This window comes from Aythya ferina (assembly GCF_964211825.1).
Source record: "Aythya ferina genome assembly, chromosome: 3".
Lineage (NCBI taxonomy): Eukaryota > Metazoa > Chordata > Aves > Anseriformes > Anatidae > Aythya > Aythya ferina.
In genome coordinates this window covers 29,030,423-29,053,857 of record NC_140298.1, presented here as the reverse complement: position 1 = coordinate 29,053,857, position 23,435 = coordinate 29,030,423, and the positions used below count along the sequence as shown (strand labels likewise).

Below are 23,435 nucleotides of genomic sequence, written 5' to 3'. Positions count from 1 at the left end.
TCTAAAACCAGGGCCTTCACCAATTCAAAACTGTGGTTACTCTGTAAAGGAGATACTACAAAGTCTTTGCCCCAGATAGTTTCTTATTGATGTCAGTGAGAACATGTTGTGTATCTAAAAAATAAGAACTGTTTGTACAATAAATGTCCATGGAGAGGGCCGTACATGTATTTTTGCCTCTGAAGGGTTCTCCAGTTACTGCTTACCCTCTTGACAAAGTTTCTTTAAAATTCATTCTGTTTACTGACATTTCCATGGCTACTGATCTCTTGAAGCTGTCACCTTTGCCCATGCAGACGCTGTTTGCCTGGGTGTCTCAGACTCTGAATGCAGGTATCAGTTCTGTCTATTTTGTAGGGATGTTATTCAGCAAGTCATTGCCACTTAATTGGACCTTACTTCCCATCTTGATTTGTGTTTGAAGAATTTGTTCTCCGAATTTAAATGTATGTTCCTGAAATCATCTTTTTGTAAGCTGAGTATGATAGACATTAGCTGCTTTGGGTGTGATCTTTGCATGTAAAAGGCATACAGGTTCAACACCTCTACTTACAGACTTCTTTTTTTCTAACTTCTGTCTCTGTCCCAAATGTCTCGTGTTTATCATTCACCATTTCCCTGTTGTGACTGGATCACTGCAAAGCCTTTGTTTCCTTAGTGAGAACAGGTAGGGAGCAAGCAATGGTGCTCAACTTCTGCGTTGAAAATGTGAACATGTGGAAATGGAAGCACGTCCTTTCTCTTCATTTCACAGCTGTATGCTCCCAGCTGGTGTTGCCTCCTATGGGAACAATGGTTTCTGGCTCTCAAGGGCTTGGCAGCATGGCTTACAAAGCGACCACCTTCTTCCACAAACAGGGACTAACGTCTGTGGGTATAGGCCATTCTCAGAATATTTAAGAGGCACATCCCACAACACAGATACTACAGAGAGACCTTATGGGGTTTGTGGGAATCCCTTGTTAAAATTCTGCCATCTCCGCTAAAAGAAGCATTGTCATTATTCTCCTCTACATGCCAGAGCTCATCCCCTCAGTGTGTATTGTTAAGTCATCTCTGCCAGAACGTGCCTCTGGCAATTAGAAAAGTCCATATAAATAAATATCCCTATTGGTCTTTTATACCTCTGTGGTGTCTGCTACTGTCCCCGGTATTCATTTACCTGTTTTAAAGAGTAAGTTCTTGGGAAAGATCCCCTACTCCGACTAATCCTGTGTTATGCAGGAGGGATGGTACACTTCTGAAGAGGAAAGCAGAGATATCACCAGCAAATGCAACTCATGTTATACTACTTTGCCAGAAGGCATTGTATCCCTTCTTGTTTGGGAAGATGGAGAAAAAAGTTTCAGCCCTTTATATGAGAAAATCCAAAGGACACATTTTCACATGCCTCCTTTCTTCATGGTCACTCAGTTTGACCCCATTGGGTCACAAGATTTCAGCGAGAACACCTTCATGGAAGCCCAAGAGCACACTGCCAGTAGGAAAGGAAGAACCTCTTTCTTCACCTTGGTGTAAAACCAGTGGTTGCATGCTTTCAACAGTTCCCTGTGCCTCTGTTTCCAGTGCATATTTACAGATGCTTTCAGTGTACATACTTGGTGTGACATCAGAAAGAAACCTGTCTTGGCAAAGGAGCAACAGAGGAAACTCATAACTTGTTTATGGAAATTGTAAATTACTGTAATTACATGAAATGATATAACTACAAAAAGACTATGTAACTGGTTTTATTGTCGCCCCACCCTCCCTTGCATCTTATATGTTCTTAGATTAGATAATATTTGTTGTTAGAGCATACACCACAATGAAACTGTTCCCAATTTGAACTTCATAGGGCTCCTCTAATAGGAAAGATGAAGACCAGCAGCACTGCACTGTGCCGCCAGATGATGAAGCACCAGAGGAAGCTCTCAAGGAGAGCAAACTACATTCAAACAACTACACATTAGACTCAAACCAACCCCTGTAAACTGAATGGAAACTTGAACAGCTAGACTTGTCATGTAACACGTGCCCTGAAAAATCTACAAACTGCCTTCAGCGAAGCAATGGAGCAAGGACCCTCTAGTTGCAGTGCTCTGCTTCCCACTCCTCGTCACACAACTTTGTCAGGTAGTTCAGCCCAGATGATCTCAACAGTTGATAGCCAAACATTGCATTTAGCTTAACAAATGGTCCCTGAAACTTTGATGAAGCCCTGAGACAGGTTCTCAGTTTTCCAGCAAATTTGAGCTGAATTCAGACATGTTTGGGGGAGCTCTGAAGAATGCCATTGTTTCTCAATGCAACACCTTGACATCATTTGAAAACTAGCTACTGGTGGTTTTGTTTATTTTTTTTTCAGTTTTGCCTCTCCAATACTGAGTGCCTCTCCAATACTCCAGTTCTCTATGCAAAAAGAAACGTCAGCAAAGATACCCTTAAAGATGAACTATTGAGTTTGATTTCATGGTCTTACTAAAAATTAAGCTAAATTTCAGCCTTTGCTACTAATTTCCAGCTGGACTCTACCACATCCTTAGTATTCTATCACTGTAGAACTTAAACTTTGTATTGCATAAAATTTGGACAACTTGCCAATGTGGAAGACCTCAGATAGCTTCAAATTCTGCACACTGGCTCCAAAAATCACGCCTCTGAAAGCCTGAGAACTCCACTCAGGTTATTTCAATCACAAGGTTGGTCTCTAGAGGAGGCCATAGCTGCATACCTTAACATAAAGCCTAGGACCCATTCCATCCAAGGATGCTGCTACCTTGTCAGGAAACAGACTGCTGGACATATTGGCAGGACATATTCAAAGGTTTTCATGTAGAAGAAAGCATCTTATTTCACACTGTTTTCTTTTATGCTCTCATTTGGGCAGGTATTTAGAAGAGGAAGGCCTGTTCTAAAAGAACTTCTGAAAGGAATAATTAGAGTCCAGGATAAAAGGAATTTTTAATCTGTGAAATCACAGAAGCAACATGTATGTGTTTTTATGGCTGCAGTGTTTCCAGGGTAATGGCAGGAAGACATAATTTTAAGCCTTCATGCAGTATCATCCCTAGATTTGACTTTTTGTAGTCTGAACAATACGGAAAAAGTTCTGTCTGCTGACTCTTGTTGAATCTTGCTTGCATTAATATAGAGAAGAATTAACTACCCGCTCCCATGGTTTTATGTTTCTGGTCATTTCAGCGACACAACTTGCATGCTGGTTGTACATCTGTTAGATCTTCCACAGATGAGGCTTCTTTTATAGAGACTAAAAGGTTTTTACAGGGCCTTGTGAGCCAGTACATCACTATTTCTGAAGCCCTTCTGCAGACAGAACACCCTTTGAAGTCAATGGGAGTTCTGTCTGAATAAGGACTTCAGGATTCGGGCCTCAGGATATAAATGCTGTGATCAATCTTTTGAGCATAATGAATAACATTTTCTTGGCTTTCAGAACTATATTAAGCCAAACAGTAGCCCCAGGGATTCAAAATGGGTTAAGCAGGAGAATCTGCTTTGTTTCAGCCTACAACTTTAGCTTTTAAACCAGCCCGGTCCCCGTGCCTTGTACTGACGTGTCCTAAAAACCCCTCTAACAGCAAGGCCAAATGTTTCAATAGTTTCTTTTACAGTCAAACCTATCATGGTGTGAGGTACTATGAAAGAGTGGAGTTCAATGAAAACAAACATACTTGCTGTAGATTGACCTGTTTCAAAGTTGTGACCTGAGTGCACAGTCTGAAACAAAAGACCTGAAGGCTGAGAACTTTGTGATATGAGAGGGAGGTTTGTAGATGCTGATTTTCATCAGAATATCACAGTACCAGACACTGTGCAACCATCAGAGTTAGTGATACAAAACGTTGACAGTCCAGGTAGATAAGATAGATTCCCCGTCTCCTACTCCTTGCAATTATTCTGACTTTACAGATGGAAAGTTCAGCTGGAGAGAGATTACACGACTTACCTGATGCCACTCTAAAGTCTTAGAATGAAAGCTGTCTGCCAACCTGCTGCCCTACTGTCAGGACTATGCTTCCCCCTCTCGCACAGTGATAACAGGATATTACAGGACTTAAAAAACCATAGCTTTCCATTCCAGTTACAGACTTTGCAGGACCCCAGCCACCCTTCCCCTTAAACCAAAGCCCCAGGTCCTTCCCCTTACTGGTGACAAGTTTTGCCAGTGCTGATTTCAGTGGCAGCAAGTCTAGACCCAGTGATAAATGACACCTGATGTGGGCAGCTGATACTGTTTTAAGTAATTGCTGTCAGAACAAGCAGTAGGGCATCAACAGTGTGGGGTCAGAGCTAAAGTCTTGCTTTTTCAACCCTCACAGGTTGTCACACAAATGGATTAATGAAATAAGGTAAAGGAGAGCCAAGAGAAAAGGTAGACCAAAACAAGAGAAAGAAGGAAAAACATCACAAGTTCTTTTCTGTTCTGAGAAAGGTCCTGAACAGTCTTCAGGCTCCTTTGCTCTTCTTCACGGAGCTGTGATACAGGTAGATTGAATGAGCCAGCAGTGGATTTCAGTTGAAGACGTAGGCAAAATAAATTCCTACTGCATAGGATGGAGGAGCAGGCAACAGATGGGGAGGCTCCCTGGTCTTAGAACACTGTGATTAATGGAAACTGTCCTGGTGGTGGCATCAACATTTTGTTGTGTAGGAACAGAAATTGTAGGAGGCGTTAGCTGGGCATTTTTGTGAGGGAGAAGTTGTAGTGATCTTCCTGTAGTCTATCTTGTGAGGGACAAGCCGTAAAGTTTTCCTTAGTGGTAGGCTAGGAAAGAGAAATTATAGAGTTCTCCAAGATGTGTACTCCATTCACTAGATGTCATCACATCTTGTAGTCCTTGAGCTATTGATCCCTTCTTTCCTTCATCTTCAGATGTTTAAAAAGATGTAAATGACAATGAACTTATAAAGAAGAACTTCCAATGGGCGTGTTACCTGGAAGTGGATCTCCCCAGGATAAATATAAAGTGACAGGAGAAGCCTTCACTGAAGGAAAGATTTATCTTTTTGGGAAGACTGTCAGCACAAGGCTGTGTGTCCTTTGAGAAACAATGGTTTTGAAGACTTACCAGTTATTGCTAGAAGACCATCCCAGCAAAAGATGCAAATACTGCGTCAGCTAAATCCAGAGAATGTTGGAAGGTCATGCAACACCAGTTGAATATCTCCCAGATCAACCCATGTCTCCAGCCAGCAGAGACCATGTTCTCACACCTTCTCCTTATGCTCATATTTAGCCTGAAGAATCTGACAGGCTCCACAGATTATAGGATCATGCTATGACCCAGGTTGGAAGGGACCTCAGGAGGTCTCCAGTCTAACCCCTTTTCAAAGCAGCGTGACTGCAATCAGATCAGGGTGCTCTGGGTTTTATTTATTTAGGTCCTGAAACCATCCATGGACAAAGACCCCATGAATTCCCTGTGCAGTCTGCTTCACTGCCTGGCTGTCCTCAGGGTGAAGACACTTTTCCTTGTATCCCGTTTGTCCCCTGTCCTCCCACCATACACCACCAAAGGTCCTGGCTCTGCCCTCTTCATACCCTCCCTGTAGGGACTGGGGGCTGCTGTTTGGCACCTGCAAAGCTTTTCCTTCTCCAGCTATTGAGAGCAGCATTTGCCCTTTCTGATTTCTATAAGGCCCCTGTCAGCCCATTCCTCCAGCCTGTCTAGGTCTCTCTGTATGGCAGCCCTGCCCATAAGTGAATCAGTGAAACTGCTGGGAGATAGGACTTCTCCATAAGTTACCCACATTAATAATGCCTGTCTTTGTCACACTTTCTGCCTTTCAGAGGCAGCTGCTGCAATGATCAGGCTGAGGGAGAAAGCAGGAATGCAGTGCTTCCCCCTGGGATGATGGATAATGTCAGCCCCTTGGGCAGTGGGGAGAAAAGACATTTTGTGACAAAGTTGTGACAAGCTTTGGATGGGAGGCAGAGCCACTGGCTCCAGGAGCTGGCTGTGCAGGCTCTCAGATCTTTTAACTCCAGAATCAGTGGGTATCTCCAAAATAACCTGTTGTTTGTCCTTTCTACAGTCTTAGAAAACACGCCTCGTCTTCCATGAAAACCTGTTGCTGCACCTCCCAGCCCCTAACCAGTCCTGCCTGGCCCCTTTCAGAGACCTTCAATCTTCTTTGAATGTGGTGCCTGCCCCTGACAGTCCTTGCCCTTCTTATGCAGTGCCAGACACACCTGGCACAGTTTAGGCATGCCTGTCATGAGATAAAATTTGCAGAGAGCTGCAAGGCAACAAGAAGACCTGCACTAGTAAAGTTCAAGGAAGTTTCTTAACATAGCAGTAACCTGGGGAACATTTTGTCGGCTCTTACCTCTGCGAAAAGATGTGTGAAGGAAGCACAGGGGAACAGCCCAGCTCCTTTCCTCAAGTCCCAGGTCTGATGCTGACCCTTCAGCATTTTGGTGGAGGAAGTCCTGCACCTTCTGTTTCTGACCACAGTCAGTGGAGGGTCTCCAGGAACCGCAAATACCATCCTGGTATGCATTGCAATGGAAAATGTTGAAGCCAATAAAGAAATGTGAATATATATGGGACTGCCACTAGCAGGCAGAAAAGTGTTTTGGAAAAGCAGCTCTGAATGTGATGAGGGAAACATAAGAAGCAATACATTGCCTACAACATGAGCAGCTAGGCTCCCACATGCAGGTTCAGCAGCTGAAGGAGCTTCTCCATATTATCAGCAAGACCAAGGAGAAGGCCTCCCTATATACCAGATGTGGCCTGACACAGCTGAACCTACTTCGTGTTTTAAACAAGTAAAGTCTTGTCCAGCCTCCAATGCCATGATGTAAACAGCCTGCTGATTCAGTTGTATTTGTAGATGGCTTCCAGTGTTTGCTTCTTTGATTTCTTTTCTTTTTTTTTTTCTTTTTTTTTTTTTTATGTCTGCATAATGAGTTCCCTTCCCTCTCCCTCCTTCAACTAGGTCAAAAAGCCTCTGACTTCTCCAGCTTCTTCAAAGTGTTGGCTCTGCCTCCTTGTGTGGATCCAGTCCAGGTGCTGGGCCGGTTTCTTCCCAGCGGCTTCCCGGTGCAATCCGCTCCTGTATCTTGGTTCCTGATCTTGAGGGAAGAGGCAAAACAGCCAGCAGGGAGAGGCATGCAGCAAGAGACAGCTCCAGACTGCTCAGCAGCGTAGTCGAAGTTCTATTTGTCCATCTCAAGGACAAGAACGAAGTAATGCCTTTGTCCCTTCAAATTTAAAGACGAGAAGTTTATTTGGTGATAGCAAAATGGTTCACTAAGCCTCCTCAACAACCCTGGGCACAGCAGGGGCTGGCAACTCATGGAAGGGAGACAAGTGCAATGCAAGAGTCAAGTACAGCACTGCCTGGCTGCTTCCCGGGGAGCCCACAGGGCAGCTCCTTCACAGGCTGGTCGGATCACTTCCATGTGATCCTAGTCAGCAGGGAGCACTCTGATTTTAGGATCTTACAGATTCTGAGATTGTTTTTTTGCCCTTTCCTTCACCCGCAGCTTGGAAACCCTCTAAGCAGCTAAATGTGGTTGCTTGTGCCCAAAGTCGAGACTGCAACATGCCTTTATCTGTTGTATTTGCACGTTATCTTTCCCCGAGAGACGTATAAAAAACTGGGGCTGGAGCAGTTGCTGTGTGATAAATTCAGACACAATACCACTTTTCACTTGCACAAATTCCCTTTCATGTGAGGACTGCAGGATAAAAATTACATGTATCATCAAAGGACGTATGTTAAGATCCTATCTGTACTATGAAATGTAACTGTGTTGTACATGGGCATCCTGATTTGATGCAGCAGTAGCTGAGGTGGCCCCTGGGGTAGCACCACCAGACACAAATTGTGCTCTCTGGAGCACTGTGAGCTACGAAATGATTTCCTGCAATGAGCATCTTCCTGCTGACATCTAAGATGAGGCTGACAGGGGCTCCCAGACTGCAGAATATGAATGAAACTTGTATGCACACCAGCTGCGTTTGAGATCCAGTACAACACATTGTATATCAAACAGAAGGATTCACCTAGGGAAAGTAATTACGGCTTCCAAAGAGAAACTAAAGAAGACTCATAAAAAATATATTTTCTTAATGGGTCTTTGTTGCTCTTGCTTTAATCTTCAAAAATCTGCATCTTCACACATTATAGCCCTAATGCTTACCTTTGGTTTTCATTCTTACCGACAAAGAAATTAAATACACAGTAAATGTGTTAACAACAGTGCATTGCTGAGTCTTAGGACAAGTGCCACAGTAGTTCCCACATGGAAACCCATTTAAGAAGCAGGTAAATGTTTATTTGCATTAACTCTTTGCTGCCCTACTGCTTAAGAAAATGTCAGTGAAAGACAACTTGGGATAGAGACAAAAAGAGAATTTTAAAAAAGGTTTCCTTCAAACTGTTTCCATCACAACATTTAGATTGTGCTCACCTCTTCTTTGTGAAGCACAGCAGCTCTCTTGTGTCTGAGAACAGCTCCTCTGAGTTTCCAGCTCAAGTGAAACAACTGGGTAGAGCAAAAGGCGTCACATGAGGACTGCTGTGCCCTTAAAGTACACAAACAGTCAAGAAAATGATTAAGAGCACTGAGGTCTGCAGCAGTCTTTTATCAAGGGTACTGGAGACAAGTATTCTACACTAACATCTTTCAAAAGATACTGCTTCATACATTCATGAAAATCAAATTCCAGTCCTATGTTCCTAAATTTTTAACAATTTAAGCTCCCGACTTTCAAACTGGTTATGAAAGGGGAACTGTTTATTGAACAGAAATGTTCTAAGGATTATTTTGTTTGTAAATTTGACTCCAACATTGGTCTGGGTGTTACCTGCATGTTTAAAATGGAAGCAAAACACTACGTGCCAATGGATGACATAAAATGGAACTAACTGGTTTAATTGCCTATAGTAAACAAAACACAAATATTTGGCAAAATTTGGAAACTATAGAAAGTTTATTTGATCTGTGGTATTATTTCAAAAGCAGTAATCTACCCAGTGCCTCATTAGTTAAACACATACAAGGCCTACATTTAAATATAAAAGTTTTATCTTGATTTCATAATTTCAGTCATCCTAAAGTACTCACTTACCTACTTGTTACCCACTTTCCCAGGTCTCACTTTTCCATTATTTTTTTCAGAAGCAATTGTAAGGACATTTCTTGACTCCATTAACATTATTTTTCCTGTTATTTTTCAAACCAAAATCCATGATTTCTTTTCCAGACCTTACACAATATTTCTGTCAAGAGCTCTTTTTCGAGGTGTGAATATATTTCAGTACGTATACAGAACCAAGGAAATACAGCTCCACAGATTTTATTTTAATTACAAGCACAAGGTCACAAGCTGAGATTTGCTATACTTCAAATTTCAACCAACTGCCAAGCTACATTGCTGTTACCAAACGGCATCTCAAACTTTACTGGGGAAGATCTTCAGGTTCATCTACTATCATCATTGAAATGTAATCTCTGTAGTGAACAGTATTTGTTTCTGGATCTAGAGCACTGGAGAGCATCTCCTCCATTTCTTCCTCAGTAAAGGGTTCACCTGAAAGAGAAGAGACATTAACCCTTTGTCTTGATAAATATTCTTTTCAGGGCTGGCAACTTACCCTGCTTTTCCCTTGCAAGGCTCTCCTTTCTGTCCTCATGAAGAGGATAAAAGGATCCAGTTCCTTTACTTTTGCACATGTAAAAGCCCTGCATGCCAAGCCAGCTGGTTTCAGGGAAAGGAGGCAGAGCGCCTGGATCTTCTGATCTCCATTTAGTTCACAGGCTCCAAAACAGCCTGTTTGTCACTGCCACAGGGATTTCAAAGCAAGGCTTTTTGTCAGATTTAATTCTTCTAACGTCTACTTTAGTACTATTATTTCTCACTTTTGGCTCTCCTTTTGCTCGTATTTACACCACAGCTTTGAAGCTCCTAAAAGAGCAGAAAGCAAGGGCTTTCTGCTCTTTTAGGAGCTTCAAAGCTGTTGATGGCCTACTGCATCCCTCTTTGAGAACAAGGTCCCCATCTGAGAATAGGTCTTGGAAAGTCTTGCACAAAGCATGTTTGTCATTTTGTACTTGAGGCAGGCAAGCATGACTCAGCCATGCAAGAAAAGCAGGCTCTTCAAGGGATATTGAGGATTACATGATATACAACTTAAATCTGGTCTTTGAATCTCTTTGTTTGCGTAGGGCACTAGAATTAAGATCAAGATAATGTAGGAATGAATGAGCACTGCAACTCCCTGAAACATTTTGAAATCTAAACTAAAGTTTTACAGGGGGACAGAAAAGGAGTCACATCCTTACAAAGCACAAAGACATGCACAGAATTATAAAATATTCACACAGGACTGGATTATGACTCAATAAAAAGTTTTATTTTATAATATCTGCAAAAAGGCAGATAAGTGTCCTTTCCCTGCATTATTCACTAGTGAAATGTTCTAGTCTGCAGCCACTCACCGAGGCAGCAGGATTGTTTGAAGACTGTATCTACTCCTGCAAGTTTTGGCATGCAGAATCAGGACCTCAAGGTGCCATATACACGTGTAATGTTTATTTACTTAAATACTGATATTATAAAAGTCACGTTACCTTCTTCAGTCATATGTTTTACCAGCTCGTCTTTAGTAAGATATCCACATTTATTCTCATCTAAAGCCTTTAAAAGAAAAAGAATAAAACTGTTGTGGTTTTAGGCACAGTGAATCAAGAATCGGCAACTTCTTTGCAGCAATTAGGTACTTGAGTATTTAGTTACACACCTCAAACGCATGTAGAAGAACATCTTCTGGAATAGGCCGGTAGCTGAAACCATTAAGTCAGAAAAGTTAAGAGTTGTTGTTTGCAAGGCTGCTGTACTATTCTGAAATAACAAAATGTGAGTACTAGAAGAAAGGGAAAACCTACTTTCTACAGTTTGTCTGTCACATATTTAATTCCAGCTTGACTTTTTGGAACTGTGCATACCTTTACCCCTTGTGTCTTCCATATTATTCCTCTTTCATTCTCCTTGTGCTAAGCAGCCAAATGAATGGCTTGTGCATGTCCAGGCTGGCTGAGAGGGTTAGTAGGAATCAATAATAGCTGAATCACTCCACGTAGCACATGCACTGAACTGAGAATTGCCAAACCAAGAAAACAAAGTTTTGTCCAGGTAGGCCAGTAGCTAGGCAACAGATCACCTAGTGGGACTTTGACAGTCTAATGAGCTGGTGATGAGCAAAGGAGGCTGGTAGCTATAAAAAAAAGGCCTGTCACTAACAATTTCAAAGGGAAAGCAGCACTGCGTGCGTGTGTGCATGTATATGTGTGCCTGATTTCACAGCTGGAAAGGAAACCCTCTACAGCAGTGGAGACCTTCCACATCCTAGCAGTCTCTCACCATATCCCAAAAATACTGAAGAGATATTAAAGCCAGGGAGGTTCTAAATGCTTGGCTGTTTCGCCCAGACCCGCCTCACTCTTATTATCTAAAAATCAAATGTGCTAAGCAGAGACCTTGTTCTTTTTGATCCACATCTCATGTGCCCTTGGATAAGTGAACTATAGACACAGCCCCAAAAGATAAACGTGGGTCTTGACAAGTCTGCACTAGCCTGGGAAAAGTGTGTTTTTGTGCGTGTGTGTTTGTGTGGAAGGGGGATGGAGGAGGAGGAAGAGCGAGCCCGGAGCAGCAAGGCATCACTTTGTGAAGGGGCAAACACCAGCATGGAGCCAGAAACGTGCCGTGAAGGCCAGAGAAAGCAAAGGTGCAGAAGCCTGGGAAGGCAACGTGCCTGCACTACCACACTGGGACCCAATGTTCCTGGCTGCCTGTCCAGGCATAGGCACAAAGACTCTTAGATATAGCCCCATGGGTGCCCACTGCCACTGGATGCTGCCAGACAGTTTTAGGAAACCCCATATCTATTTCATGCATAGAACACCATAGGAGCTCTGTGGGCAGAACAGCTTCCCAGTATTGGGCCAGACTGAGTCTCCCCAAACCCTGGGTTACTATCTTGAAAAAGAAATGTACATTTTCTAGAGGTAACATTACTTTTAGTGCAAACATATCAAAACAGCACAAGTTCCTGTGTACACGGAAAGATTTCTATGTACCTTTGAATAACGAACAGCATTCTTGTTCCAGACTTTTAGATCAACCAATATTTTAGATCATCAGTCTTTAGTCATCAGTGCTGGTTGTGTATATTCAACTGTATCCAACAGTCACATTGAGACATGAACATGTAGCTGATTTATACAACTTATTAAAAATGCACTGTAACAGACCGTGCTTCTCAGCAACCCCAACCCGTACATTCAGAGAAAGTAACGGTTATGACCTTAATTTGCATATAAAATATTTTCAGAGTTGCACAAAGCACGTTAAATAGCAAGTTAATTCTGATTCACATACGAAATACAGAAACTACCCAATATCACAATTCATGATTATAAGTTGGTATTATTTGTACCAAAGGTACAACATAATTTTATGTAAACTAAGTCATTTTGAACTAAAATCTCACTATCGCACTAATGTAGACTGAGTTTAAATTATAAAAAAAAAAGTCTGTACTCCTTCCAGCTACATAAAATTGCTGTAGATATATTCACTGAGAATCAACCCTGTCAGTCCGAAATAAACTACAGACACAGAAAATCTACTTTCCATTACCTTCTGTCGAGAAGTACTTTTGTCATCACTGGAAGAAATTTTTCCAGATGAATGTATCCAGTTGGTTCTTCTTCTTCTTCCACCTAAAAATAAAATTTAAGCATGGTAGGCTATATGACTCATTAGCAAACTAATAGGAAAACCAGAAAATTGGGGTAAGTCCTGCATTAAAATTACAGATTTGGACTTTGAGTATTTATGTCAGGTTTTTAATACCAGCATAACATCTGGGTGAAATGCTTGTGATCAAATAGAAAGAAATTAGAGGAAGAAATAATATCCCAGGCAAAACAGGCCTGCTCTTACATAAACTTTCAGCAACTCAATATTGCCCTCTTGTGCTTAGAAACCATTCATGCAAAAGAACCGGATGCCTACTAACCGATCTTATCTTCCACAGAAACTCCGTAGAGGTTTACACATTTGGACTGCGTTCATACAAGTGAAGCCTAGTGTGACCTGGAACATCCCCAAGCCGTGCAATGGGACTGTCCATCACAGCCAATTGTCAGCACGTCCCCCAGCATGATTTCGGCCCGTGCCACCAAACCCTCTCCCCAGCAGTTAGCTCCTGGGCCCAGTTTAGGCACTGGGACCGTGGGCCCTTCTCCCCAGCGGGCAGTTTGGTGCAGCCGCTCTGCGTGGAACATCCGCCAGCACAGACAAGGGCTGCTCTGTGCCAGCTGGCTTCAGTACCCAAGGACGTTTCTGGGCACATTTAATGTGCTAATTTGGACATAGCCCCAGTTTAGTACACCTCAAGGATGGAATTTGTTGCCTCCACATGTTTCATAGCCAGAGAGAGTCGCCAAGGGAAGGACCAGAGAGGCAGACAGACTGACTCAGGGCAGTCTGAAGCAGTCATAAGGCAGCCCATAAAATACTACATGAAGAAAAGCTTCCCTTTGCCTCCCAAATAAATTAACAGATTAGTCCCAAAACATCATGGACTTCTGGCAGCATTCTCATGGCATTCCTATACTCCATAGGAGAATAACAACATGGTAAAAACTGCTCCCCATAACTCAAGTGCATCTCTTTCCTGAAAATTTAAAGTTTTACTCCCCAAAGGAGTCATCTCATTGAAACTAGCCCATTCCTGTCTGTGTTGAAACTGGATGCCTGCCTTGCAGTCTCACATGGCAGAAGTGACGCCCTGCTAGGCCTTCACAAACACGGCTCAGATTGAAAGGAGACTCAAACAGGCACTGATTTGAAATCTCCTAACAGAGCCAGGGAAAGACAAAACCAGAAACTTCCTCCTGGGAGCTGGGTCAGAGCAGAGGGTGATGCCTGATGCACCCAGTTGCTTCAACGGAGAGCTGCAACTGCTGCTGCTTGCTCTCTTCCAGTGCTCTTGAAGGATTTTGGTTGCCAGAAGCAGGAAGCCACCAACTCTTGCTGCTTTAGAGCAGAAATTGGCTTGAAAAAGCACTTTGGTGAGCCTACTGGAAGGGATCTCTAGGTAGGAAATGAAGCTGTTGCCTAATTCTTTCTAAATGAAATGGTACCTTTTACTATTACAGAGTAATTTGTTTTACTGCTCAATCTGTTGAAAAGATGTAACAAAATACCTGGCAAAATTTCTTTCCAATGACATAACAGTTGGTCAATACACTGAACTATCCCATGCATCACAAATTTTGAGAGCTATCAGCACACAGAATGGTTTAGGGAACATCTGTGCTTCAACTAGTATTAGTTCACAATTCTACTGACAGAAAAAGAAGTAGGATAGCTATATATCAGAAACAAGTAAATATATCTCATATAAAGCAGGACAACAAGAAACAAGGACCCAAAATGTCTATTAAGATGTTAAGTTATATAAACCATATGTAAGAGTCAGAAAGCATTTGATCTGCTCTTCCAAACAGCTGAAGCTTACCCTAATTTTCATACCAGAATAACTCATCGGTAATGACCTCTCCAGAACTCAACATAACAAATACCTGTAAAAGTGTCAGCCCTCAGATTTGTCTATCTGTCTCTTTTTTTTTTTTTTTTTTTTTTTTTTTTTTTTAGTATGCTGTTTGTATTTTGCCTTCAGAAAGCAGTCTGTGAAGAAACATTTCCTTCCTGACAGCAGATCTAGTGCTGGGAGGTGATGAGCAACCTCAGCTTCCTCTGACCTGGAAAGAACCACTACCATTTCAATGTGTCTACAGGCTCAGAAATGTCTTAAACTGTAAAAATTAATCTTATTTCTAACATTAGATAGATATGTGAGTAAACCAAATATATATTAACCTTGCCACCTTTGCGAACATCCACAGCTCCCATAAGAGTTGCATTGTAGTGTTCATTCTGTTTCATATCTCAGCTCTCACAGTCATACAGTTATTGTCCAGGTAACACTTGGGAAAGTGAGTCACAAAGAAACAAAACCATCTTCCAGAGCTATTCAGGAGGTCTGTGGTGGAGCAGTGAACTGAATTTGGGATTTCAAACTCCAGGCATTGTAGTAACCCTTGGATCAGCTTTTACCATCTCTAGACCTGTCATTTAATCTTAACTCTCTTAGTAGGCCTAGATATATGATACTTAGTACAGTATTTAGCATAAGGCAACATAGGAAACAGTATATGATAATTTTAGAGATTAAATATTTATATAAATAGCGATTTGGCAGATATGAATAATTTGGAGGCAACATATGGTAGTTAGCTAAAATGAGGCTAATAGAAAGATAGATGACTGAGAGACACAGGTAATGAGAAACAGAAATGAACCACAGCTTACAAAGGGCAGAAATAATGGAGAAATAGCATGATTACAAACTGGCCTACAGAGACAATTTTTACTTTATCTAGATTAAGATAAAATGGTATTACCATAGTCAGTGGTAATGGTACCTTATATAAATTAAGATAATTTGATATTAGTGATTAGCATAATACATTGAGGATTCTGCAAGAAGATGTGTGCTTCTGGTACTGAACCAATGCCAAGGTTTCATTTACAAACACCATGAAACCTTCTTTGAGATTTAACTTGCAGTTCAGCATTCTCTAAGGTTAACCATTACTCTTGAATGCATTCTTTCTTCCTGCATTATTTGCACTTTAATTTCCTACTCTTATAATCAAGAATTGCATAGATGTTATACCACTGCATCTCATAGAATCATAGACTGCTTTGGGTTGGAAGAGACCTTAAATATCACCCAATTCCAATCCCCTGCCATGGGCAGGGACACCTCCCACCAGACCAGGTTGCCCAAAGCCCCATCCAGCCTGGCCTTGAACACTTCCAGAGATGGGGCATCCACAGCTTCTCTGGGCAAACTAATCTCAAGAATTTTCCACCTCATAGCTGCATTGCACCATACTTTGTTACATTACTTATCTCAAATGTTCAGTAATGCTAAAAAATGGGAAAAATAAGTTGCGACAGGGAGGCAGGCCTTAAAATCTCCATGTTCCCCTGGCTGGAAGGTCAAAACATCCTCTTCCTTTTCTTAATTCTGTATCTTGAGTCAGTTACACTGTTCATTTACTGCAAACAACAAACTCTGTGGGCCACTAAAAATATCTGTATTAAACACAATAATTTATCTTTCCCCTTCGTCCTCTTTGTGAGTGGAAGCTGGGACAATCTGGTACTGAGAGTACAGAACCACAGATAGATTGCAGCATCACGTTAAAAATCTTTTTCCTCTGATCATTCCTTGTACATCATCATCTGAAGCAGTTGTGTCATTTTCACAAGACTTCGCACAAGATTTCTCACACTAAATTGTTATCTACAAGAGACTAGACAAGCCTCTGAGGAGAGACAGGCCTGTAATCACCCAAAATTGTATTGGAGAGGGGAAAAGAGCAAGAGAGACCAATTCCCAGCATCCTGATGAGAAAAATAAAAGATCCTTCTCTCATCTCTCTAAGGCACACCACTTTGTAAAAACAATGTGAAGTCTTTTTCCCACTTCTTTGTCCCATTTATTAACCATACCCTGTCAAGGCACCATCACACCAGCCTTTCTGATACAAGCATGGGTTGAGGAAATTAAAATGACTGTTTAGGAAAAAACAGTGGAGAAATATGGTTGACGTTCCTTACCCCTGCACATCATGGGGAGAATGGGAGTACCTCTAGCTCCCGAGAGGCTGCGTGTCTGAATTCTGACTTACAAGCTTAAGTAATCATGCAAGAGAAGATTACTTAGCTATAACTGAGAGATCTCAAGACTGGGAGAGGCCTCAGGAAGGTCAGAAAATTGAGCAATTTGGCTATAAGATGTAGTGGCAACATGTAGTGAAGAAAAACAGCAAACCTTCCCTCTACATATTTGTGGAATGTAATGTATGTTTTTAACGTCTGGACAAGAATCAGTTTTTGTTAGTTAGTCATCCAGTGTCTGTCTATGGTATGTCCAGAGCAGTGAGATAGTTAGGATTTGGATATCCTAATCTGGCTGTGGTTTAGGGCAATCTTTCCAATGAGCCAAAAAACATATTATTTCTCCATTTTCTACAAATAGCCCTTCACTTTGGCACAGTGACCTTCTAGGGTAAAAGAGAGTCAAAGACTCCTTGTTTTAATCCATCAGTGTTGTTCCTCATCAGCCTAAGCATTCGCGTCAGGGCAAGCTGAGAGACTGCCTGATTCACTTCCAGGACACTTCACGTGTGGGACAAGAGCTTAGCTTTCCCACACAGCAGGGCAGAAGTGCCAAACTTGTACAAGTTTAAGATAGAAGAGTACAGAAAAGATCTAAAACTTTTACCTTTGCAAGCAGTTCATGAAGTTCCGCCTCAGTTGGGAAGCAACCCAGTGATCTGACAATTGAACCAATCTCTCTGTAAGAACAAGAGAACATCTGTGTCAGTACATTTGCAATACAAGTGGCTGTGGAGAACACAGCCACTGATTCAGAGCTTGCACGTAGGAGCAAGCATGAACAAGCACACACATGCACAAGCATCTGTATGTGGACTTTTAAGATTATGTCTCACTAAGCAATGCCTACTTTTATAGACATTAAATATCCTGAAGCTTTTTGGAAGAGTATAATTGTACTTGTGGCTTTCCCAAAAAATTCTGCATTACCTTTGTGTTACAGTATACTGTGTGCACGTTACTTTTCAACCAGTGTCTTCTAAATATTAGGCTGAAATTCAGTAAAGTCTACCTTTACATAGTTAACAAAACACTTTGACATCTGTTGAGATGAAAGGTGACAAATAAAAATATATGTTTACATTAAGTACTATAAAGATACAAATTCTAACTGCTATAGAGAACAATTACAAAAGGTCAGGAGTGAGGCAGCCCTGCCGTGCCCCTGCTGTGCTCCAAGAGTCAAACAGACTAACCCACTGGCTTATCATCACACTGTTCTTGCTGCTAAATATATTCCTAGCTTGCATTTACTGCTGAACCTGGTGCAGCTGTTCTCTGGTTCTAAACACACTCCAAAAAAAAAGTTAAAGCTGAACAACGCTGCAGACTACAAGCAAAAGTACTGAGAAGATATTTTAAAAGTACTACTGAGACTTATGATACAACAAAAAACAAACTAGCAGAAGTAACAATATTGCTAGAGATTTTCAGTCCAGTTCTACAGCACAGAAATGCAAGTACATTTCAAAAACTATCCACAGCAATGGTGGCTGCCACGTTTCAAAACTCCGTGGTTTCCTCACCTTCACCAGTACATTTGGAAAATCAGACTGCTGAACAAAAATGGTAGACAGGAGATCTCTGTAAAATCAAAGTACAACAGTAAGACCTCAAACCTAGCACATCAAACATGTAAAAGTGAGCAGGTCGGTCTTTGGCCTCCTGAGATAGGTCCTGAGGAGCTCCCACTCCGATTGAAACTGTGAGAATCACTACGATATACAGAAGAGAGGAAAAGGCTGGCTGCACAAAATAGTTACAAAGCAACACCCAATCTCACACACAGAGTTGTTGCGGAATTAAGACTTCTGCTCAGATGACTAAGTGAAACCCTGCCCTCTGTGACTGGAAGTTTGGCTTCGATGACCTCAGATATTTAGTCCTATTTTTTATAATTCTTGTCCATGCATCCTATTTCTAGTACAGATACACTGCTCTCACTCCTGCACTCCTTCATTTTTACCAGCTATAAAACTCTTGTAAATATTCTTACCTGCCCCAGAAAAACACCCAGCACCAATCATGCCCCCCAGCTGTCCCACACTACTTCCAATATCCCGGACTGCCAGAGACAGGAAAGTTGCCATCACACTCCTGCCTCAGCCCTCACATCATCAGAACTGCAATGTAAGTAAAGTAACCCAGCCCCTACAAGAGCTTGCATTGCTGGGTGCTGTTTTGCACCGTCTGTGCCTATGTCAGCGTGAGGATATGGTTTGAAGTGTCTCTGGTCCAGAAAGCTACAGGCCACATTGGGCAGTAGCGTGGAGCGTAAGGGACCTGGATAAATAATTATGTTTTCCTCTCAGCCACTTCCTCTGACTTAGTTCAGCAGCTTCAGTTTCTATTGTGTAGTTTTCAGCTGACAAAAATGATGGTTAAAATGAGTTTCTGTTCATACAGGCTTTGTAATGCAGACACAGTAAAATTTTGTGTCATGGTTTTCACCCCAGATATAATATTTTCAATTACAAGATTTGCAGAGTCATGGATACCTTTGGCTCAGTGTGTGTTACAAGCAGAATGAAACAAAACTGCCTTCCTCAGGCTTAATTTCTTACTAATTTGTATTTGCATTAGGAATTATCAGATCCTGGTGTTGGTTTATCAAGCCAGGGTAGTTTTCCATATTCTTCACAGGTATCCAATATTTCAGGAAATAATATTTGTACTTCTACAATCGTGGCTAAGAATTGTGCTGTGCTGCCACCTTCTGATACAAGATAGTCAGCCATTAATAATCACTTTATGCTGATACAGCCCGGCAGTATGAATGTAGGAATAACATAGCTATAAATAAATTGTTTTTCATTGTCATCACTGTTCTTTGATATAAAAAAAAATAGTGTGAAATAGTGCATTTACTATGTTAAATACATTTTGAATACATTATGCATAAATATATTGAATACATGAATACAATACTAGCTGAATGAAAGAAATTAAAAAGTCTATTCATATCATTTCATTGATGTAATATTTTTCTCAAGCTCTATATCCATTATAGAATAGAGTGAAGAGTGTAGCAGACTTTACAAGACTCCAGATGCAAATGAAAGACAAATAAACAACAGTTATGGTGTGGTGCAGTGAGGGCTGGGGGCTCCCCAGGATGAACTGGGGTCCCACCACCCCAGCCAGGAGCAGGCAGCCAGGAGGACACCAGGCTGGGTCCATGGGCATTGGGCATCTCCCTGGAGATGGGGATGAGCCACGAGATTTAACAGAGCCATCTTCACAAAAAGCTCGATAAAGTATGGAACAAAATTGTGCCAAGTGTAGAGACATGTCCTGAAATTCCCCCTATCTATATTAATTGAATAATCATTTTACTTCCAGAAAGTCACCATAATTTCTTAAATTTAGAAGCAGTAGTAAGCATGCATTGCTAAAACCATCACATAAACAGTTTGCACCTGTCTCTCCTCTGTTTTTGATTTTGTTTTTGTTTTTATATATAGAAAAGAATTCTGGAACATTTGAGGATATTTTCCTATTTGGTTTTATTACACAATATGTGAGGAACATCTCATGATGACATAATTTAACCAGTTCTCCTCCTTGTAATGTTTGTGTTCATTAATTGAATTATAATTAAAAGATCTGGTGAGATTCTTGTACAAATAGTAATTCGAAATATGAAAAATTCCTTTAGTAAGCTTTAACAAAAACAGTTCATAACAACTTCAGCACCTGCTCAATAAGATATAAATATGTATTTTATATTTTTATAACAAAAGCCATATTGCTATATGAGATGGATGTTTATGTTAAAATGAAGTAGCACTGTCAAATATTCAAACTTTAAAAATATCAGAATTAAAATTATTTGGGAATTTAAAAAATTGAATTACTTTATCTTTTTATCTTTTATCCAGTTATGTCCTGAGGAGTCTAAGAGTCCATGTTTCTATCTTTCACTGAACTTTTTATTACTTGCTCAGATATATATTTTGTTTGTATTTCCATAACATTGCATGCTAAAAGTATTGCACATGCAGTTCTCCTTCCTGACTCCCACCTGGTCATCCCATTTCAAAAAGAAAACAACTGAACAAGAAGCACAAAAACAACTGATGAGGAACAGCTTCTTATTAAACAGCTATGGAACAGCTTCGTATTAAAGATGAAATGCATCTGGACTCTTTGGCTTTCAACTACAGTGACAGAGGATGGATGTGACAGAGAGCTATGAAATCATCAGTGGTATACATAAGATTGATAGAGAACAATTATTTGCTATCTAACATAAGGTAGAAAGTCAGGAGTCACTCAAATCCACGTTGCAGATGTAAAATAAAGAAGAAATACTGTGTGTTTGCTCAATTCCTTCTATTCCTTTCTCAAGTAGATCAGTGAGGGTACTCAGCCAAATGGACTTCTGGTACAATCAAGTATGATTGTCCTTATCTTCATTATTACATACTGTTATATAATCAACTTATATGCAAGTCTCTTCCAGGCTTCCTAAAAACACCTCCACATCTGAACAATATCCGCCCCTCACCGTACCCCAGAGGACGAGGGATGTGTGGGGTGAGCTGCAGCTGGGGTCACCCACAGAAAGCAGGTAACACAGACGGGCAGGGACACTCCTTGATGTGCTGGGACTAATCTGAAAGTGAAGGAATCTATTTGGGACCAGGACACAGTACCAACGAGCTATTGGAACAGAGGTTTCCTACTAATAATTATAGCCTTAGACTTCTTGTCTAGGCTCACTTTCCTCTTGCTTCTTGGCTCCACCAGTCCCAGCCAAGTGAGTCCCTTTCTCAAGCCAGTCTCAGTCTTCAACTACAGAACAATGCAAAACGTTTATTAAACAAGCAAAGACATACTTGTAAAATCAGAGCCAAAAAGACTGTTTCAATTACATTTTCTGGTAAAGCAGACACAAGTTTGGAGAGTTATTTATCTCCATAGTAGAGCCTGTAATATTTCTGTGTGAAGATATTTACAAACCTGACATCCACAGTTTTATTGCATTCGTGGTCAAACACCTCAAAAGCTTCTATAATCTTCTTCTCAATTTCAGCTACTGCGCCATCTGCAAAAAGAAACATAGAAAAAGTAAAAGAAAGATTCACTGAGCTGTTACCAATTGATTTATTTCCAATTTGAGTACTGTGACAGCAGAAGCACCAGAACGGATAAAGGGGCAGACAGGAGAGGTACTTCGAAGAAGCAGTAGTTATTCTGAAAAACCCTACTGTAAAGGCAGAGTCTGACATTTATATTAGCAACACGGCCTTGCTATGGCTCTGCAGCTACATCAAGTCTGGTGCTGACGGTGTGTCTCAGCTGCAAGACCACCTGGCTGGCCAGGTGTGGGCCCTGCTAAAAGTGTGCAACAGCTCTTTCTGTACTACGTGCCTGAGCCCTTCCTGGACACCTTGGTGCCAGTGGAATGAGCAAGGAGAGAGAATATGGGCCCAGGCTTGCCTTGAGATGGGGTAAGTCACTTTGTTCAGGATTCTGCATCCAGGAAATATAAGTGCTCACGTGCCCACTACGTTAGCCATAACATGAAAGGCTGAGAACCAGAAACAAAGACAGCAGAGATGTGCACAGTGCTCAGTTAATAATTTATTGCAACAGTTTGGAAAGGAAGAAGTTCGCAGGGAAGAGGAAGGAGTAATTTGCTGCATTTGCTTGTCATATCTCAAAGAATGGGCAAAGAAGAACCACAAGTTATCACAGTTACACTTCATCTAAAGCCAGAAATGGCATTCCTAGTGTAAGAACAGTATCAGGAAATAAATTCTGAAGAAAAAAAATGTAAAGAGAGGGAAGCTTCCACCTCCAGCAAAAAGAAATAGGCCCTCAGGGTGCTTCTCAAGCTCCCTGGCAAGGAGGAGCAAATAAAGAGCAAATCAGTTAGCCCATTTATTAACGTTGTAGTTTGACTCCAAAAGAAAAAATAGACTATAGGAAGCAAAGTGATATAGAGTCAACCTTTTGGTTCCTGTGGCAAAATACAGCCCCAACCTCTAGCCTGCAGACCAGGACCAGAAGGCAGTGTTTTGTGAGCCAGTGTAATGGCCTCCACAGAAACACCTCCACAGGGAACACCTGAGTGACAGCCTGAATATCACACTGGTATTGGTATACTCTGAGTTTGCTTTCTCATTTTCACACTTCTCTTCTGTATTTTCAGCATAATAATACACCATAACTCTTCTGTGTTAGAACAGATTTACTTTCTTCTTTAGGCTCATCTGGTGTTAAAAGTGTTTGTGAGCAGCTCTAACCAACACTAAACCACTGGACATTGTTTCTACAAACATAACAAATTCATACCTAGCTTTCTACAATCCCAACAGTTTGGGAATCCCAGGGTCTGCAACATGCAACCATTTATTCCATTTGCTCTCTTCCCCTCATGACAGAAATACCTGTTTTCAGGCAAAGGGTGTATCAGAACTGAACATAACTAAAAGCAACATTGGCTTTGTGATCTCCCCATCTCTATCTTGGTCCGTGACCTTTTTCAACTCATTTTCTCCTCCTGTCCTGCTGAGAAGGGGAAGAGAGCGGCTGTGTAGGTGTTTGGTAGCTGGCCATGGTCAACCCACCACTGGCTTCAAGAACTTCAGTATAGTAATGGATCAACACAAAATTAAGAAAGCTCTTTTTAATACTGAACAG

At 41.3% G+C, this 23,435-nt stretch overlaps 1 protein-coding gene and 1 long non-coding RNA gene across 4 annotated transcripts in view; both read right to left on the bottom strand.

The window, feature by feature from the left end:
* Window positions 1-411: 411 nt before the first annotated feature.
* LOC311433274 lies at window positions 412-6,701 on the bottom strand. Its single transcript, XR_014690638.1, has 2 exons — window positions 6,334-6,701; window positions 412-1,621 (listed from the first exon to the last, which is right to left on the bottom strand). It is a non-coding gene; the product is annotated as an uncharacterized lncRNA (long non-coding RNA).
* Window positions 6,702-9,301: 2,600 nt separating this feature from the next.
* Window positions 9,302-23,435, bottom strand: part of DRC8 (dynein regulatory complex subunit 8) — a 51,718-nt gene continuing 37,584 nt past the window's right edge. For all 3 annotated transcript variants that reach the window (XM_084512193.1, XM_084512192.1, XM_084512191.1), the window contains exons 2-7: window positions 21,750-21,834; window positions 17,392-17,464; window positions 12,663-12,745; window positions 10,762-10,804; window positions 10,592-10,658; window positions 9,302-9,551 (exon numbers count right to left, since the gene is read on the bottom strand). In XM_084512193.1, the coding sequence (XP_084368319.1) occupies window positions 9,421-9,551; window positions 10,592-10,658; window positions 10,762-10,804; window positions 12,663-12,745; window positions 17,392-17,464; window positions 21,750-21,834 (482 nt within the window). In that variant the 3' untranslated portion in view covers window positions 9,302-9,420. The remainder of the gene's footprint in view (window positions 9,552-10,591; window positions 10,659-10,761; window positions 10,805-12,662; window positions 12,746-17,391; window positions 17,465-21,749; window positions 21,835-23,435) is intronic.